The 14,066-nt window shown below is 58.2% G+C and overlaps 1 protein-coding gene across 1 annotated transcript; it reads right to left on the bottom strand.

Annotated features, from left to right (window-relative positions):
- Window positions 1-2,062: 2,062 nt before the first annotated feature.
- On the bottom strand, window positions 2,063-12,608 carry CBX6 (chromobox 6). Its single transcript, XM_046646330.1, has 5 exons — window positions 12,466-12,608; window positions 12,241-12,284; window positions 12,018-12,083; window positions 11,809-11,875; window positions 2,063-7,824 (listed from the first exon to the last, which is right to left on the bottom strand). The coding sequence occupies exons 1-5, from the start codon at window positions 12,532-12,534 to the stop codon at window positions 6,826-6,828; spliced, it is 1,245 nt and encodes a 414-aa protein (XP_046502286.1). The 5' UTR covers window positions 12,535-12,608; the 3' UTR covers window positions 2,063-6,825.
- Between the last annotated feature and the right edge of the window lie 1,458 nt (window positions 12,609-14,066).

Here is a 14,066-nt window from a genome sequence, read left to right as displayed (position 1 = left end):
CATTTGAATGCAGCCACTCTGACCCCCTCTTCACTTCAGGCACAGCTTGATGAAGACAGAAAACCCATTACATTTTTGGCTTCTAAAAACGACCAAGTAATTGTGCAAAGTTGTCATTCTTACCCCATCCCAACCCCACTCTCTACCTTGCCCCGATCCTGAGCATCACCCCTGGCTGACCCGGACCCCAGTCGGGCCCAGGAATAGGGGGAGGTAAAGGCTGGGGCCTGGGTCAGGCACCACCTGGCAGACGAACCCCGTAGCACTAGGAGTGGCCACGTGTCCTCCATACTGACTCATCTTGGACGGGGCATCGGGCTCTCTGAGTGGAGATGTGTGGTCTCGCCCGGCCCTCATCACAAACCCTTGGATCCTCCTTGAGAAGCTGCCATGGTCACGCTCATTCACCCACAAGTAGCTGCTCAGCAACGTCACACCCTGTGATAAAGGACAGTGGTGACTCTAATCTCTGAACACACCTGCCTCACAGGGGCAGCCCGGTGTCTGCAATGCCAGACAGCATGGGGCTTGGGGACAAAGAGATGTGCCTGGACGGAAGCCCCACTCTCCTGCCGACAGCTGTGCCACCTCCAGCAGATGAACTAAGGGGTTACGTCAACTCTCAGACCCTCCCGCCAGGACACTGGCTCGTCACTCAAGGCCTCCCTGGGCACTGGTGGGGGTGAGGGGGTGATGCGGGACGAGTAAAATGTTCACCAGTGCTTGACCTGTAGTAGATGTGCTGACAACCCATGGCATTTTTTTTTTTAAATAAGTACTGAATGACAACTTTTGGAGGACAGAACACCGACCCGTGCGAGGTGACAAGGTGGAGACAAGGTAGGGGTGACGTGGTATAGGTGCCACAGACGAGGGCCAGAGCTCAGAGACAGTTGGATGAATTGCACTGGGGCCCCAGTTTGCTGCTCAGCTGCTGCCCTATTAGTAAGGAAGAGGACTAAGCTTGGTGACAATTAGAGACAAGATGGATGTCAGGCGCTGAGCTGCAAACTGTGAGTACAGAGAGTGGGGATGAAGACACAGCCCCTCCCTAAGGGACAGGGAAGGACAAGTGCAGGGGAGGGCGCCACAGGCAGTGTGGACACTTGGAGAGAATGCATGGGGGTAGCGGGGGAGGGCACCCCCGGCAGACTGCCAGGCTGAGGACTTGGGCCATGATCCCGAGGTCATGGGCTCCCCAAAGGCTTGAGTCAGGGCTGCCAGACCCCCGTGCACCATGTGGAAGAGGTGGCGGGTGCAGGCAAGAAGGGAGCCCGGCAGGCACAGAGGCTTTGCCAAAGAACAAGGGGGTGCAGGGGGCAGGTTGGGGAGACATCTGCGAGGCGAGACACGGGGAGTTTCAGGAGGAGGGGGTTGGGGCGAGGAGGAAGGGGAAGATTCAAGGGTGACACCTGTTAGAAGCTGGCAAACAGGTGGCCGTGATGTACCAAGGTGCAGCTCATAAGCAGAGGGGCCAGCCACTGAGGAAGGTCCGGGAGTGCCCCTGGGGCTGCTTTTGCACCCTGGTGGGCGTCTGACATGGAGGGAGGGCTCCTGGAGGCTGCTGGGCTGATCAGAGAAGGTACACAGCATCCAGAAACAAACATCCCTCTGCAGCGGGAAGCAGCTCCTTGTTATCTTTGCGCCAGATTGTGGAACCGCTGGCAAGAGCAGCCTGCTCTCTCCCCGGCCCTGGGGTGACAAGCTTGTTAGGGATCCAGCCCCCCTGCTCCCCCGGCGGGTGCTGAGATTCCAACTGGGGAGTGGGCACCCCCATCCCTCCCACGTGCCCACCAACTAGGTATTCTCCAGGGTCCAAGTACCAAGCCCCTCGGCTTCACCCACATAAGGGAGTCACCTCTAGCTCAGCTCACTTACAGGCTGAGGTGGATGGACAGGGGCAGGGGGCTGGGAATTGGCTGGAGCGCTGGTCTGCCACCGCTGGGGGGCAGGGCCCCTCCCCCTCCTCCACAGTAGGGGGGCCTGGCCTGATGCTTTTTAAGGACCACAGTCACAGCGGGAAGAAATGAGACAGACGCACCCCCACCCGAGGGGCTGGACCTCAGCTTCGGAATGTGACAATTTATTTGGGGGGGCAAAAAAGGCCTTTCACTCCCCCTTCCTGGCATTGATACAATATTGAAGAGCAGCAGAACAAAACGTACAAGACGAGAGTAACCGGCACATACCCCCACCTCCCCCGGCCCAGAAACAACTGAATCCAGAACAGAACCAAAACCCACACCCGAAACAAGCCGTCTTCTCCACCAGCAACCTCTGGGAGAGGGGCAGATGCATGGGGCCCCACGCCGGGGCGCCATCTCCATCTCTGGTCTTCCGCCAATGCCACAAGTCTCCTATCTTTAACCACCGAGGCAAAGTTTAGCCAGCTGGGCGCTGGATGGTTGAACCACAGACAAAGGCAACAACAGCACTTCATTTTTAAAATGAGAAAGAGAAAAAAGAGACACAGCCCCTCCCCAAATATAGAGCTATATACGTATATTTTATATATATAGAATTCATTCGTGCACAATTCATTAAATGAGCTTTTCAAAAATTAAAAAAATTATAAGATACATTTCTTTAGGCCTTTTGTGTTTTTAAATTAAAATCAACAAAAAGAAGTCTCCATCTGCACTCAGCCCAACGGCAGGGGCAGGCCTCCGAGCTCTTTGCTCCTTCTGCTTTGGCCTCTTGCTAGGGGCGCCCCTGTTAGACTATCAGCCCCCCCTTTGCCTAGCTGCAGCTCTGTATACAGTAGGCACTCACTCACTGTTGGAGTGGGGTGCTGACTCCTTCAAGGATGAAGGGGACCCCACAAGGCCTGGGAGGTGGGGTCCTCAGTCCCTCCCCAGCCTGTCCCCCTATTTCGGCATCTTGGTGACTGTCAGCAAGATGGGGTCAGGCTGGGGAGACCCTCTGTTGGAGTTTTAGCCCCTAATTCTGATCTTTCTGAATCAGACAGGAGATGCAGATAGAGGGGAAAAAAACACCTTTAAACACTTTCCTTTTTTTTTTTCTTTTTAAAGTGATTCCTTAAACCACACAAGCCCCCAAGAGGCTGCCTTGGGCTAGTGCATGGGAGCCCCGAAGTGAAACTGACTGGGCGGGCTCCACTGTCAGGCGTGGGCCAAGTGCAAAAAAAACCCCAAAAAACCCAACAAAACCCAATGAGGAGGGAAAGGTGGTGCGTCCACTTGGGTCCCCAAAGGCTACAGAGGCTGGTGGCAGCCCAGACCCCCTCCTCTGGGCTGACCCCTCACCCAGGACTGCCTGGCTCCAGGGTAGCCCGCCAGCTTAGTGGTGGCTCCAGGGCCTGGGCCCCTGCCTTTTGAAGGTTTTTTATCCCCCAAAGGCCAGAGCAGCTGGGTCCTTCACCCCAGTGAAGCAGCTTTGCCTCTCAGAGCTCCAACTTCCTCGTCTTTTAAATGGGGTGCTCCCTCCCACTCAACTCACCTCACACTGAGGTCAGGGACTTGATCATCACCTCTTTCCAGAGCAAAGGATGGAGCTCATTTCAACCCTGACCCTCTGGCAGGGTGAGAATGATGGGGGGCTGTGGGAGGCAGGAGGCCCCGCACCAGGAACCTCGCCCACCACCTAATCCTCAGCAGCTGCCTGGACACCAGCAGTGGTTTATGAAGAGGCCTCGCCACCCATCCACCCATTTCACAGAAGGGCACACTGAGGGTCAGAAAGGGGAATCAGACAGGGGTGGGTCCCAATTTCCCATCTCAAACCAGACCTCGCCTGTTTCCTATGACACAAAGGTGGGGGGGCATTAAGGGGAGATGACCGATGCCCCAGTCAATATTGAACATGGGAGGTCAGACTTTGGGGGTATTTCACATATAAAAATAAAGCAAACCAGACTATAACTTCTGCTTGGTAATTAGGCAAATGGAGAAGCAGCAAGGGGGGAGGAAGGGCCCATGGGAGGCTGATGTGTGCAAGAGTGTGGGCGGGCTTGTGGGCCCCCGCCAGAGCCACCCTGGGAGAGGTAAGGAGGGCTCTGCTTGCACCGGACCCCAGGTCCTCTCAGCCCCCAGGGGAGCTGCCCACCCAGAGCGCTGTGGCTGTGTGCCTCTGTTCAAGCCCAGGAAGGATGGGGTGGAGCGGCAGCACGCCTCTAGAGAGAGAAGGGCAGGCGCTCCCTTCTCCCCACGGTCCCCCTAATCCCTCAGCATCGCCACCTAAGATTCTCCCAGGGTCCATAGCTCCTGTCTTCCTGAAGCCTGCATCCTCCACCTGGCCAGTGAGGCTCAGTGGTGTCATGGTCTTTGGGGTGACACGGAGGGAGATGCCCCCTATGGGTGGCGGTGGTAGGGACCAGATGGCCCAACAAGCTGCCAAAGGAAAGAAGGAGAGCAAGAAACCCAACTGTACTTACTCACCAGTCTTTCTGCAGAAAGTCACCAACGATGGGTCCCGCCGACAGCGCCACCCCTGCTGACCCCCACCTCCCCAAATCTCATCTCCATTTGCCTGGCCCCTGCAGCTTCAGGATAGTTCCCTTGGGACCAGCTGTCATCCTTCCCTTTGAGCAAGGATGGGTGCAGAGTCTGGGCCCGGGACAGGAGGGAGGGCCCACCCTGCCTCGGGCTGAGGAAGGGCAGTCGGCCACGACCCCAGGCACCCATGACCCCGGGGACCTGCCGGTCGGGCCTGGGTCTCCATCTCCATCCTAACATTGCCACCTCACCTGTGCAATCACTGCGTCACTAGTTTTTCTTTAAATATTTCTTTCTCCCCCCTCCCCTAACCCCATAGGAATCCCACAATATTTTTTTCTATTTCTTTTTTCTTTTTTTTCTCTTTTTTTGTTTTTTTTTTTTTGCAAAACTAATTCTTTCACTTTCCTGTCATAAAATCACCTCTGAAAACACAACTTCTTTACAAAAAAAGTCACAAATGACACGGACTCTCAGGAAAACACATTTCTATGGTCTCTGGAAACACCTGTAACGGGTCCCCAGGTGGTTGAACCTGGGGTGAGGGGTCAGGGGGAAATCACCTCTGGGGAAGAGGAGAAATACCAGCCCTTATTTGGGGGGAAGCCAATTGGCACTTGGATGGCCACAGAGCCAACAGAAAGGGCAGGGTGGGGGGAGTCCAGGAGTGCCAGCCCCTCAAACCCTGCGAGGGCCCTCATTCTATCCTGGGGTGGAGAGGAACAGTGGACATGCCGCAGCCCCTGGCAGGGAGATTTGGAAGAAAGTGTCCTCCCACACTTAGGACACAGGTGTTTGTCACCTAACTGCATTTGCTTTCTGCCTCCCCCTGCCTCATGTTCTGAGCTGAAACCCCTGTGGCTGCACACACCAGGAAGCCACCTTGAGCCACGCGCAGGGACATGCCACTCAGGCCAAACGGAGACTGGGCAGTGGCCAGGGCTGGCCAGCGGGGCTGCCTCCACAGCGCACCAGACCGCTGGTCCCGAATACCCTCGCTCTCCCGAACAACATAGGCTCCCTCTTCGGTCACCCCCTTTGGCCTGCCTACCCTCCCGGTGCCTGGCCTAAAACAAGGGCTTTGGTCTCTGTCGCTGGCACGGCCGCCTCAGCTCCCTGGCAGCAAAAGGAAGGAGACGCGGCCCCAGGCACCAGAGGCCTCCCGCTGCTTCCAGCAGCCGGGCTGTGAGACAGCCTTGGCGGTGAGAAGCCGAGGAGGGGGTGGGAGATGCTGTTGACCCTCGGGAAGTTTCCAGTCTTCCTCTTCCCCCTCAAACACCAGGGAGGAGAGGAAGCTCAGGGTGGGGTCTCCCCTCTCTACCTCAGTCCCCACCTGGCCATGCCTGCAGCGAGGTCTGACTGGCGGGGCTGACCACCCGGAAGGAGCAGGGCATGGGGGGTGTGCGCCCAGCACACCCGGGCGGGACGATGGGCCTGGTGCCTCCACAGCAAACTCCTCAGACCTGGGCCAGCTCCCAGGACCAGGGGATGGCAGGGAAGGTCCAGGCCTTTGAAGACCCTATTCTGAGAAACCCTAAAGTGTGCCGCCTGGAAAGCTTGGGCCCAGTGCCCAATGCACATACAGATACACATACAAACACGCCAAGGGGCAGCAGACGCACACGCACAGTCGGAAGTTTCCACAGCAGGTTCCTGTAGCACCTTTGGTCGAGAACTGAAGGGGCCTTTAGATGCTGGGAGGCTGTGGCAGGGTGAGGTCCTCGCCAGCTCTTCCCATCTTTGAGATGGGGATTAGGAGAGAGATGGGGTGGGGTGGGGCCTAGGGGGCCTGCTTGGGTCTCGTCCAAAAGTGGGCGGGAAGACCCCTGCCTCCAGCCTGCTCCTTCAATGTGGAGGGAGGGGCCGAGGCCAGCCTCACCTCAACCTCTGTCCCGGCTTTGCCATCCCTGCCCGGGCATCTGGAAGAAGGAAAGGGATGGTGCCCACGCATGGGCATGGGTCTCCTAGGGCCCTGCAGCTGCCGGGTTAGCACCGAGGAATCAGATGCTGTGTGCGAGAGCTGGAAGCAAGCTTGGGAGAGACAGGGTGGGATGTGGAGGGGGCAGCTGAACCCCCAGGAGGCACTCGGCAGGTCCCACCATGCACAGGCAGGGAGGGTGCCAAGAGACAAGAGGGAGGACCACCCAGTGCCCCTGACTCCCTCCTCCCTGTTCTAACTGTTCTAGGACTGCCCCTCCCACTGGGCTTCAGGGGGCTCCAACTGCCCAGCCCCATCCCGGGGTCAACACTGAGCCATTTGAAACAAGCAAAGCACAGGCAGAGGTGTCCGAAGGCGGGGCGGGGGCGGGAGCAAGAGTACGCCTTTGGGCAGGAGGGCCCCCCCAAAGCCCCCCTCCTTGGTGGAGCCCCCTCACTTGCTCACCCCACTGCCGCCACCCCCCACTGCGGCGCCTGCTACCCCAGCAGCCACCTTCTCGAAATCCTCAGGGTTGCAGAATTCCTTGATGGTGACCGTCAGGAGGTTGCTGGTGACATCGGTGACAACCACGTTGGAGCAGGGTGACATCTCGGGGCGCCAGTCCCCAGCCTCAGGCTCGGAGGAGGCGCTGACAGGCTCGGGGGCCACGGGAAGTGCCGGGCCAGCGGCCGCAGTAACATCGGGAGGCACCCGCTTGCTGGTGGCTGCCGCCTCCGGAGGGATGGACAGGTCGAGCACCTCGGGCTCAGGCCAATTGGGGGCAGACGGGCTCATGGTCTCAGGGAGCAGCTTGGGGGGCGTGTCATCGGGGTCAGAGGACTGCGGTGCTGGCGAGGGGCAGCCGGAGGAGCTGGAGCTGCGAGCATCGTAGGTGGCCGTAGGGGGCGCCAGGAGCAGCCCCGGGCTGGGGGAGGCGGCAATGTCGGTCTTGCTGGCCGGCGGGGGAGGCAGAGGGCCGGGCAGGGGCTTATTGTACAGCGTGAAGGTGCCAAACTTCATGTGGCGGATCTGGCTACGCAGGATGCTCTCGCTGAACTTCTTGCTCTTGCCGATGACGCGGTTCCGCGAGGGGACTTTGGGGCGCGCGAGAGCCGCGGCCCCCTGCCCGGTGGCCCCTCCCCCCGCGCCCTTGTCGATCACTTTCAGGTTCAAGATGATGCGGTTCCGCTTGGGCTCCCGGGGCTTCACCTTACGGTTGATGATGCGCACCGTCTCCGAGAAAGGCGAGATGGGTGGGCGCAGGCCGGGGCTGCCCCCCTGCGGGTCGGGGCGGGGCAGGGGGCGGCGGGACATGCGGTGGCAGCGGCGGATGTCTTTCTTGAGCCGGTGTACGGCCGCGCTAGAGTGCAGCTTGGGCGAAGAGGCGCTGGCACTCGGCTTGACAGAGAAATGCACATCACTGATGCGGAGGGCCTCGGCCTGGGCACGTGCCTGCGGGCAGAGGGAGGGGTGGGTGGGGACTCGGCTTCCTGCTGACTTCCTCTGGACACCCCTGCGCCGGCCAGCCAGCCACCCACAGGTATGATCTCACTAAACCATCCTGAGAGGGCTTGAGAAGCAGCGGTGCTCATGACCCCATCTCAGAGATAAAGGAAACAGAGATTCAGACAGCTGAAGCCAAGTGTGTAAGGTGGGAGGGCACACTGGACCCCAGTTCAGGCCTGACTCCAAGACCTACTAGCTTTGCAGGCTTGGCTGTGCGCCCAGGGGACAGACGGGTCAGTAGCTGCCCTTGCTGACACAGAGGAGTGTCAACCATCAGGACATTGCACAGAGAGATGAGCCCTTTGCTCAGAAGCCCCTGACCAACCCTGCTCTGAGGTCCCAGCCCAGCCTGACACTCCTCCATGGACCGGTTCTTGGTGACAGAAAGAACAAGGAGGCCCCTCCCTGATCAACCTCACACCCTAGCCCCACTACCTACTTGCTGGGTCCCAGAGGCCCAGTGCTCCCCCTGCCTTTTCACAGGCTGCCCCTCCAGCTTGGACTTGCTCCCAGCTGACCATCGCCCCTGGGACAGGCCTTCAGCCCTCTATGCTCCCAGCCCTCTGCATTTCCTCCTGGGTCTGACTCATCTATCTGCCCAGGGTCTGGCTCAGGGCCTGGGTCTTAGCAAACAGGTGCCAAGAGATTCCAAAGCCAGCTCCTAAACCTGGGTTGGACTCCACCCCAGTTAGACATGGGTTTGGCGAGGATGACCAAGAGGTGCAACCGACTACTTCACACTCTCTGTGCCAAGATGGCCTGGGAGCAGGACAGCTGAGCAGAGGTCTGTGGGCAGCCAGGGATACTGTCCCAGGCTCCGGGCCCAGCTGCACTCCCAGGGCTCTACAGCAGCCACCTGTCACCTCATGGAAGATGCAGCGTATGGCACGGCCCTCAGAGACCCCAGGTTCAGGGTAAGGGACTTATAAGGCCGCATAAGCCATCCTCTGTGGCCAGTCCTTCCTTCACTAAGGAAGGACTAATGAGTCACATGCTAGCTTCTTGGAGCCACAACTACAAACACAAAGCCTTGACCCCAGGGGCCTGTGCTTCCGGGAAAGACAAGTCCAGGGGGTTAGGACACAGGGTGACTCGATGCAATAAAGGAAGTACAAGGCCCACAGGAGCACAGATTAGGGGCACAGGCCCCAGTTTCGGAGGATGAAGCCTGAGGAGGAGAGAGGTCTGTTCATTTCTGAGCCCACAGAGCCAAGGTGGCCTGCTGACGGGGCAGAGCTGAGACCAACAGTGGAGGCAGAGACAGCCCAGTGGTGACAGCATGCAGAGTAGCCAACACTGGACAGAGGGCGCAGGGGATGACGGATCTGTGTTCTACACAGACACCCTGGCTCCAGGTGGGCCAGGGAGACTCCTCAGGTGGCGACTGCCGTAATCCAGGTGGGATAGAGGCGGCCGAGAGGGACACATTCCCACGGTCAGCTGGTGAGGTCCCCGAGAATGGGATCTGTGGTTTGGGGTCTCTCCACCTCCCACCCCCACAGTGCTGGACGTTTAACCAATATCTGGGAGGTAACCTGTACGCCCCTAAGACTAGATTGTGCATGACCCAACCCCCCACAAGAGGGATTTGCTAACTTATTTGATGACCACGTGAGGACATCTTCATTTAGAGCAAAGAAGAAGCACCCTTCCATGCCATAGGGCCCTCCCCGCCGTGCTAGGGGCCTCCTGGGGCTGTGTGGTCAACAACCCCTTCGGCCACTAAGTGGCAGTGCACACAGCTCAGCCTGCCCCAGGCGAGGGCCGCCAGCTCCTGGCTCCCAGCTAGCCAAGCCGGGCACTGGTTCCCTCACACCCCTTCCCAGACAAAGGCAGGGGAAAGCCAGCCTTTCCTGGGCATGGCAAGCAGAGCCTTTTGCAGGTCCATCCCCAAGGGAGCCTAGGGGATCCCACTCTTTCTGATCCCCCCAGGGGGTCGGCACTGACTCCCTCTGCATACTGCCCGAGCTCCCAGACCTCTGTAATTATGGGTCCACCAGAGTCCAGTGGAGATGGATGGTCTCTGGGCAGTGGCAAAGAGTGTAGGCAAACATCAAACCAGGGTTGAAACCCCGGCTCAGTGGGCCTCTTGGGACCATCGGATAGTGTATGTCACCTGCTTAGCACAGTGCCTGCCACTCAGCAAGTACTCAAGAAATACCAGATTTATCTATCCAAGGGTGGGGGGGTTATAAGCAATAATCTTTTTCTAATGTACAGTTTCCAAACTTCCTATGAGAGACATTTCTTTATAATTTCTAATTTTTCTTTTTTTTTTTTAAAGGGACTGGTTTACCCTTCCTCCTCCTCTCCCGTCCCCAGGTTGAGAATTCTCTGATGGGATATTAATTAAAAATGGCAGCCACAGCCAATGCAGGATGAAGCGGGGAAGCTGGGCTGTGCGACCTCAGCTAAGTCACTTCCCCCCTCTGAGCCTTGGATTTCTCAACTGTGAAATGGGATAATACTCCCCACACCACAGGATTGTCGAGAGGATTAAAGCAGATAATCCACGTGGGGGCTCCGCACTGAGATAGGCCATCATACCCAGCTCAGGAACTAGAGCTAGTATTTAAAAAAAAAAAAAAAAAAAAAAAAAGGCATTTTGTAAATCAATACTCATGGTCATTACTCGCTTGGCCGCTAGAGGGTGCTCCAGCTGCGTTGAGAGGCTGTCACACAGCAAACCCGCCCTCCGGCTGCTCCGCCCCATCGCTCCCAGGAAGCATCAAGGGTTAAGGGTGCTCCACGGTTCCCCTAAGACGTAGCTTGGGAACAGGGTTCACAGAAATATGTAATTCTGGAAACCAACATTTCTTTCACTTCTGCTTTAAGTCCAAAGCAAACCCTTACACATGCACAGTCCTTTTGGGAGCAAGGGGCTGAAAGGCACCCACCCTCATTGGGCTTTGAGCCTTTCTGACAAATCGAAGATTCTGAGGTTCTGCATTCTGCACAGTCTCTTCTCTGCAGAGTCCTCCCTGCCTTTCCAGTGCTGAGTGCCACAGAGTCACAGGTCGGGGGGGGGGGGGGGGAAGGGGCCCCCAGACAATCTTAGCACAAATGGGGAGGACTGGCTGCCCGGAGAGGCCAACAGCAGCCTTGCCTGCCACCTCTGGTCATCTCACGGTCCCTCTCCCAGACTCTGTTTTTTTCTCGCTAAAAAAATAAAATAAAACCCAAAACACTCTAAGATGGCTTCCTCTGGAGCTGGGTCTCCCTCCCCTCCTGAGGCTAATGTGCTACGCTCTCACCCTCCCACTCCCCATCCTCAGCAGAACCTCCAGACACAGCCAGGGGCGGGAGGAAACAGGCTCGGAGCCCCGAAGCCAGTGGCCCGGCCTGGGGGATAAACTCAAAGCGAAGTGATTTCAGGTCAAATTCAAGTTGGATCCCCCAGGGAAGAGGGGAGGCATGCAGAGCAAATCCTAAGAGAGAGAGGAGCTGGGGGCAGGGAGGCAGGTGGCCCCTGAATCCTCTCCCTGCTCCCTGTCACGAGGGAGCCCACAGTCACTCTCTCCCTGGATTCTCACTCCAGACAGAGCCCCACCAGCCTCCCACCAGCTCGAGGAGGGACGAGGAGAGGGCTCTCACGTGCAGAAGGAGTTCTTGGCCACCCCCTCCGGTGGGCAGTCCCCCATCTGCCTCATCCCCCCCCTCCCTGGAGCCGGTCTTCCCAGATACTGGTTTTGTCAGCGAAGACATCTCCCCCACCCGTCACTCCCAGGCCCCTCTTGCTGAAGCTGGAGCTGGCAGGGGCCTGCTGCCAGGGGCTCGCTGGGGGCTCAGAACCACCCCCCTGCCCAGCTGGGGCCCCTCTGGAAAGGCCCGCCCGTCTGGGCGGCCGCCGATCTGTCCCTCCCTTGCAGGCCCCGTGCTGCGCCGAGCCTAGGGGCCCGAGAGGGGGCTGCTGGGGCTGGGCCAGGTTACCTTCAGGAGGAAAGTTTTGGGTTTGGGTCCCCTCTTCTTGGGCCCATACAGCTCACGCTCCCTCTCCCTGCGGCAGAGAAATGCCAAAGGTTACAACAAGCCCCTTCCCGGGCCCCACTCCGCGCTGCCCTCCCCGCCGCTCCCGCTTCCCCGCGCGGCGCCCCAGCCAAGCCTCGGCCCCGCTGCCCCTGCCAGCTTCCCAAACTCACTTCTGCTCGAAGGCTGCAATGAGCCGCGAGTCCAGGATGTTCTCCTCGGGCTCCCAAGTGCTGTACCTGCCGAGTCACACATGCACAAAATAAAAACGAAAACCAGGGCGGCAGAGGCACATGCGAGGGAGCCAATGTGAGCACCCCCCAAAGCAGATAAAAAAAAAAGGCCCCGGGGTCCGCTGCCTCCCCTCCCCTCTCCCCAGAACCCCGCAACACTCACTTGATGGCCCACCCCTTCCATTTCACCAGGTACTCGATGCGTCCCTGAAAAACAGAGAAGAAAAAAAGGGGGGAGTGGGGGCGGGGAGGATGCGGGGACGCCGAGGAGGCGGCGGCGCGGGGGTGGCCGAGAGAGCCGGGGTTAGCGGGACCGCTGCGCCCCGATGGCCCGCGGAGCCGGGCACCGGCTGCGGGGAGAGGCGTCCCGCCCTGTGGGAAGGCTCACCTTTCGGATCCGCCGTTTGATGATGGATTCGGCCGCGAAGACCCGCTCGCCCACTGCAGACAGCTCCATCTTGCTCAGCGGCACCCACAGCCCATAATACTCCCTGCTCCCGCGGCCGGTGCTGCACCGCTCGCGCACGCGCCGCAGCGCACAGGCCCCGGCGGGCGGGCGCGCGGTGAGGCGCGCGCTCGCGTTCCAGCTGCGGACCGTCACGTGATCCTCGGGGCCTGCGCGCCGTTGCCAGGACCTCCTCCTCCCCGGGGGCGGTTGCTAGGGAAAGTGAGCGCACGCGGGGCGGGGGCGCGCGCTGTCTCTTAAAGGGACCTCGCTTGGCTGCCGGAGCAGTGGCCCGGAGCCCGGTGGATGCCTGGCTAGTGCGAAGCCGGGTCGGGCTCGTTGCAGTCTCACCAACACTTTCTCACTCCCTTTTCCATCTTTCCTGCCCCCGATAGCTGAGGACTCCTTCCTTTTAACCTCTCCATGCAAGTCTCGCCAGGCCCCAGGCGGAGAAAGGCGATGGAGCCTCTGCAGCCGCAGCGCATCCACCCAGCAGAAGTTTGCAAACAGTTAAATATGATACAGCAGAAATGCATTTGCTGTTGCCTTGCCAGGCCCTGCGGGAATTTCTTTAAAACATTGCCCCCCATCCATTATTTATGTATTCGTGGGAGTGTGGTTTTGTAACCACTTCAGATGAATTAAAATAAAAATGCCACCGCAGGAAAGGGGGAGGGGTGCGATGAATGAGGCTGAGGAAGGCCGGGGTGATCCTGTGCATCTGTTCTTCAGCAGAGGCCTTGGGCGGCACCTGCCTTCGCCCAGAAGACCGGTCAAGACCGCAGCGAGGACGATGTGGCAGTGGGGGAGGGAGAGAGGCCGCGGGGTGAGAACCGGCTCTCCGCACCCCAGATTGGGCCCGAGCGGGTCATCCTTGGGTCATTCAGTAGAAAGCGCCCTCGCCGTCACGTCTATATGTTTTCTGATTCTCAGGCCCCCTGGCCGCGTCACTCTGCTGCCGCCCGCAGTTCCTCTAACGGTTCCGCCATTGCTCACCGGGAGACTAGACCCCAGCTTCCTTCTTGGGGAGGGTTTGGGAGACCAGGGCTGTCCCGGAATGTCCTGCCGCACAAAACGCTTCACTGCTTTTGTTTTGAGTTATTTAAACTTTATTTTTTATTGCACCAACAGTCTTGTTCTTTATAAAATAGAAAAAAAAAAAGCAAGGAAAACCGACTGTCCACAATGTCCCTAAAGCTTTTTTTACATCTTCACGAATGTTCTTCCCCGCCTGTATATACTACAAGACACATAGTATATATGCTTACTTATACATTGCACATATATAGTATATATATATATACATATATAGTTAAATTCTCTGTAACAAAATGGGATTGTATGATTCACACTGTCTGGAATCTGCTTTTCTCGCTGGATATAAACTGGACCTCTTTTGGTGTCATAACATACAGATTTCACCCACATCCCAGTGGCTGTGGTGGGGCTGAGATGGAGGGCGAGGGCTGGGGATGTGGTAGGGGTCAGGGTTGTCTCTCGTCTCATTGCTTGTTTATTAGAAAAGAGGATTTTTATATTTCTGT

The sequence above is a fragment of the Equus quagga genome, chromosome 19, assembly GCF_021613505.1.
Source record: "Equus quagga isolate Etosha38 chromosome 19, UCLA_HA_Equagga_1.0, whole genome shotgun sequence".
Lineage (NCBI taxonomy): Eukaryota > Metazoa > Chordata > Mammalia > Perissodactyla > Equidae > Equus > Equus quagga.
The sequence above is the reverse complement of the archived record's forward strand: the minus strand, read 5'-3'. Positions and strand labels throughout refer to the sequence as shown.